Source organism: Petaurus breviceps, unplaced genomic scaffold (assembly GCF_028583685.1).
Source record: "Petaurus breviceps papuanus isolate PSGF00001 unplaced genomic scaffold, PetGlider_PUasm1.0 129, whole genome shotgun sequence".
Classification (NCBI taxonomy): Eukaryota; Metazoa; Chordata; class Mammalia; order Diprotodontia; family Petauridae; genus Petaurus; species Petaurus breviceps.
In genome coordinates this window covers 10,331,916-10,337,997 of record NW_027185665.1, presented here as the reverse complement: position 1 = coordinate 10,337,997, position 6,082 = coordinate 10,331,916, and the positions used below count along the sequence as shown (strand labels likewise).

At 42.3% G+C, this 6,082-nt stretch overlaps 1 protein-coding gene across 1 annotated transcript in view; it reads left to right on the top strand.

The window, feature by feature from the left end:
- Positions 1-434, top strand: part of LOC138173597 (mucin-22-like) — a 24,603-nt gene extending 24,169 nt beyond the window's left edge. Inside the window, exon 7 of the mRNA XM_069103642.1 lies at positions 9-434. Coding sequence (XP_068959743.1) covers positions 9-434 — 426 coding nt within the window. The remainder of the gene's footprint in view (positions 1-8) is intronic.
- Positions 435-6,082: the final 5,648 nt, after the last annotated feature.

Here is a 6,082-nt window from a genome sequence, read left to right as displayed (position 1 = left end):
CTCCTGAGACCACTACCATCACAGTCACCACTACTCCTGAGACCAGTCCCAGCACATCCACAGCTACAACTGAGTCCACAACAGCTACTACTGAAAGCACCACAGCCACTTCTACAACTACTCCTGAGACCACTACCACCACATCCACCACTACTCCTGAGACCACTATCAGCACATCTTCAGCTACAACTGGGTCCACAGCAACTACAACTGAAAGTACCACAGCTACTTCTACTACTACTCTTCCTGAGACCACTATCATCACAGTCACCACTATTCCTGAGGCCAGTCCCAGCACATCCTCAGCTACAACTGTGTCCACAACAGCTACTACTGAAAGCACCACAACTACTTCTAGTACTACTCCTGAGACTACTACCAGCACTTCTACAGCTACAACTGAATCCACAACAGCTACCACAGCTACAACTTAACGTATCACAGATGTCCCTATAACTACTGCTGAGACCACTATTAGCACATCCATAGCAACAACTGAATCTACAGCAGCTACCACAGCTATAACTGAAAGTACCAGAGCCACCTCTACAACTTCTTCTGAGACCACTACTAGCACATCCATAGCTAACACAGCTACAGCTGAAACCACTACAGGCACCTCCTCAATTACTCCTTAGACCACTACCTGCACATCCATAGCTACAACTGAGTCCCCAGCAGTTATCACTGCTACAGCTGAAAGCACTATTGCCACCCCTACGAATATTCTTGAGACCAGAATAGACATAACTGTAGTTTCAACCGAGTCCATTACCAGCACCTCTATTGTGACTCCTCAGACTACTACGGACACCACCACTGCTACTCCTGAAAGCACTATAGCCAGCACTACAGCTAGGTCTGAGACTGCTCCAGGTAAAACCATAGTTACAACAGAGTGTGTATCCCCAGACCAGCATATCTCTTTTTAACTGACACTATTTTAGTCACCATTACAATATCTCCTGATACTGCTACAGGTACCCCCACAGCTACAACTGAAAGCATTACAGCCCCCACTACAACTGTAACCACTACTGACAGTACTGCAGCTTGAATGAGTCCACACCTATCAGGAGAGTTTCAGTCTGACCACTTCAACCATGACTACATTGGCTTTTGAGTTGACTACAGCTACAACCGAGTACACAATAGCTACTACATCTGTAGTTGCACCGCCTTAATGGTTATAAATGAGACCAAGAACAACTGTAGCTGCTCCTGAGAGCACTACAGGCAAAGTCACATCTTCAGCTGAGCTGATTGTAGTCATTACTGTCCCATAGTATAGTAATTACCATCACAACTATACCTGATAACACTTCAGATGCCACCATAGCTATATCCTAGAGTACTAAATCCACAAACAAAACTTATAATCCATGCAGTCACAATCAAGAGCACTGCCACAACTGCTCTTAAGATCAATTCAGGAATAAGAATAATTCCAGCACCACCACAGCTACCGCCACAGCCATACCTGAGACTGCCACAGGCATCCACATAGCTACACAGCTAACTGAGACAACTACAGTCATAGCAACCATTGAAGCAACGGACACTACAGGATCACTGAGCTCGAGCTGGATGGATTCCAACTCTCTTACGTTACAGATGAAGAAGTTGAGACTTTTTTAGGTGAAGTTGATTTGCCCAGGTTTGCAACTTGTGTCTGATAGCCAATATGAATACAGGACTTTTTGACTGGAAGCCAGGGCTCCAGCTCCAGCTGAACTTGGGACCATTAGAGTCACATAACAACTGTGCCTGAGAGCCCCAAAGATACCACCACCACCACTACCATGTTAGAACATGAACCATTACAACTACACCACAAAAGCTCCACTTCTATAGGCACAACCCGACTTCACTAAAGACTATCATATCAACCTAACACATAAGACCACAACAACCTCTACAATCTCCAAAGTAGTGGTAGCCATCATTGTCATCACGGCTGTACTGTAGAATACAACTGTTCACTAAGCAATACATGGGACCCTTAGAGAAACTATGACCACCATAGCTTCAAGTGAGGCTATGATGGTGACCACCACTACTGTTAAAGATAAACTGAGAGTGAAGGACAGCAAGTAGATGGCCCTCTATTTCACTAGTATCCTCCTAATGTCTGGAATTTGAGGAGGAGACTCTCTCCCAATATACTGGAAGATACTTACCCCCACTGCAAACTTGCAACAGGAAATAGAGGAGCATTGCATAGGATTGGCAAACATGGATGAATTGTAGTCTCCTTCCATGGGGGGAGAAAATATCCAGATTGATGAGATCAAATATACTTACAAAATCAGTTTGTTCTTTTAGATAGTTGTAGAAAATAAATTTAAGTATAAATTATATTTTTAAACAATAAAATATCATTGTTTTTGGAAGCTGTTGTGCAAAAGAAAGGGTTTCAGATTTCTAGTATTGTGACAATGTCTGAGAAGGTGAATACTGCTGTGCTTTCTTTTCTTTCTTCTGCTGTATTTGGATACCATGCATGATATTCTTATTAAACTGAAATTTCTTCTTGAAAAGTTCTGTAGTAGTAATTTTCTCGGGGGTTATTCTTCAACAATTTTAAATTTTATTCCTATACACTCACTGAAACATTGTAGATCCCGACTCTTCTACAATTGAGTTAAATAGGCTTTGAGAGTTGCTACATTTTGGACAATTCAGTACCGCATATCCAACCAGGTGACGAACATCTTTGTACTTTGTTAGGCTGGTCCTTGAACAACACACATAAGGTTTATCTCCAGAATTATACTTGAAGCCTTTCCAGTTTAGTCATACAGAGTGGCAAAAGTTTTTAATGGACCCAGGGTCTCTGTCATATCATACCATAATGAGGCATGAAAGTAGGGCATTGGTGAAAGTTGGGAATATTTTAACTTGTACTTCTTGCTGAAGACTTTGCTGGATATTAGTTTTTAGTCTAGTAGCTAATTGCACATATACAAGAGAGAAAAAGAGAGAAAGGAGAGAGAAGAGAGGGAAGAGAGAGGAGAAAGAAAGAGGGAGAGAGAAAGGGAGGGAAAGAGAAGGGAGAGGGAAGAAGGGAAAAGAGAGGGGAGAGATACAGAGAGAAAAAGGGAGAGAGGGAAAAGAAAGAGGGAGAGAGAAAGGGAGGGAAAGAGAAAGGAGAGGGACGGAGGGAAAGAGAAAGGAGAGGGACGGAGGGATAGAAGAGAGAGAGATTGAGACAGACACAGCTCCAGTTAGCCCTTCGTAGAAGTAAACTGGGAAATGTTTGGGTTGTTTTGTATATGGTTTTGTATAAATGAGAACCAGTGGGGGATGCTGCAAGGATCTGGAACCAGAGGAACAAAATTCAAATCTATGTCACTTCTTAGGAATTCATGTGACTCTGTATTAATCTTTTTTTCAAACCTCCCCAAGCTTCCTATCTCTAAAATGAGGAAGTTGGATTAGATAATACCTAATGGTTCCCTTGAGCTCTAAATCTATGATTCTATGATGTTGAGTAATTAATAGGGAGCTAAAGTATCCAGGGGGTTAACCTGGTTGAATGCCTGGGATAAGTTAGGAAGCATGAGTCAGAAATACCTGCAAAAATGCCTCCCTGAAGGAACAACGACCCCTAAAGAGCTCCTAGGGGTTCTAAGGTTAGGGCGGAGGGTCTTAGCTCAGGAAAGACAGTGTCCTGGTGCCAGATGTTAAAGACTTATATGGAAAAAAAAACAAATTTAATTAAAAATGGGCTTAGTTCTTGGAGAGCTTGCTTGGGTGGAGGCAGGACTGGCACTGAGGACAATCAAGGATTATCTTCACTGGATAATGACTCTGTATATATGGTCTGCAGGGATGGTTCTGGAGAGGATCTCTTTAGCAGGAAATGTCACAGGGAAAGGCAAGAAGGAGCTATAGGATGTAGAATTAGCTCCATCACAGAGGACTAGATGTTATATTGATATTTATTAAAATGGGAGCCTGCCTTTGTCCTTTACTCCTGTCTTACACAAAGAGGTAACTGCTCCTTGCCAAGGCAAATCCATCCACCTGCACAAGCAATGCCATTCCATCTTGTCTCATCCAACAAACTTCCTCCTCTGTCTTCCCCATTCTCTCACTTATCTTCGATCTCTCCCTTACTACTCTCCACTTCCCTACTGCCTGTCAACATGCCCATGTTTCCTCCATCCTAAAGAAAGCCAGCCCTCACTTGATTCTTCCATTCACACTTTTGTCTCTTCTTCCTTTTGTGGCTAAACTTCTTGAGAAGGTCATCTATGATAGGTACCTCTACTCACTCTCTTAACTCTCTACAATCTGGCTTCTGGATTTCACCATTCAACTCAAACTACTCTCTTCAAAGTTATTAAAGTTCTCCTAATTGCCGAATCCATTCATCTTTTCTCAGTCTTCATTCTTGACTTCTCTGTAGCCTTTAGCACTGTCAATCATCCTCTTCTCCTGGACACTGCCTTCCCTCTACGTTTTCAGGACATCACTCTCTTCAAGGTCTCCTATTAATCTAACCCCTCCTTAGTCTCCTTTGATGGATTTTTATCCAGGTCATACTCACTAGCCATGTGTGTCTCACAGGGCTCTCTCTTCTCTTCTCCCTCTATACTGCTTCACTTAGTAATCTCATCAGATCCCACGGATTTAATGATCATTTCTATGCTGATGGTTTTCAAATCTACCTATCCAGCCCTAAACTATTTACCTATCTCTAGTCTAGCATCTCCAGTGGCCTTTCAGGCATCTCAAATCGAATGTCCAGCAGACATCTTAAACTCATCATGTCCAAAACTAAACTCATTATATTTCCCCTTAAACCTTCCCACTTTCCAAACTGTTTTGTTAAGGTACCACCTTCCTTCTACCCCCAGGGCCCAAACCTAGATGTCTTCCTTGATTCCTCACTCTCTCTCATTCTCATAACCAAATCAGTCGGCAAGGCCTGTCCATTTCATCTTTCTAACATTTCTCAAATCCACCCTCTTTTCTTCTCTGATTGTAGCTCCTCATCACCTCATGCCCATAGTATTGCAATAGCTTTCTGCTTGGTCTTGCCAACATAGGTCTCTTCTTCATTCAGACACCAATGTAACCTTCACAGAGTGCTGGTATGACCATGTTAAATACATACCCTACAAACTCCAGTGGCTCCCTATTACTTCCAGAATCAAATACAAAATCCTCTGGTGTCTAAGACCCTTCATTACCTAGACTTCTTCCAGCATTTCTAGGGTGGTTTTTGTAACTTACCCCCTATTCTTTATGAATTGTTTAGTCCAATGACACTGGTCTCCTGGCCATTCCATAAACGATACGCTCTGTCTCTTGGCTCTGGCCAGTTTCTCTGGATGTTTACCTCCTGCCTGGAATATTCCTCCTCCTCTTCATCTCTACTTCCTGACTTCCCTGACTTTATTCAAGCTCCAGTTAAAATTTTACCTTCTACAGGAAACCTTTCCCAATCCCTCTTAATTCTAACATGTTCTCTTTGTTAACTGTTTCCTATTTGCCCCGCGTATAGCTTGTCTGTATGTATGTATGGCTATGTGCATGCTGTCTCCCCATTAAACTGTGAGCTCCTCGAAGACAGGGATTTTCTTTTGCCTTTTTTTTGGTATCCTCAGCACTTTGCACAGAGTCTGGAACATAGTAGGTGCTTAATAAATGCATATTGATTGACTGAGTATAGCAGGTAGAGGAGGTAGCTATATGAGCCTGTCTTTTACACAGTGTGGAAGAATCCACTTAATTTGTTTTGTTTGGTTCTTTGACCCTTAACAATCCTAATTTTTCATCGTTGCCTTGAGTATGACTAATTTTCCAGGAATTAATGGCATTTGGGTCCTCTCAGGTGCTTCAGGAGTTCTTCATCAGACCAATTAGGTCAAATCTAGCACATAGACCTTTTGCAGAGTTTGAAACAAGTGGGTGGTGGTTGTAACATATGGTGGTTCAGAAAATGGGTGGCTTGTGACTCAGCTTTAATTTGCCACAATTACTGTCATCAATTCTATGTCTTTAATCTTTCCTCATCTCACTGATACTTATCAGGGTCTAACCCTGTTGGGGAGTTAAAGCTTATTAATGG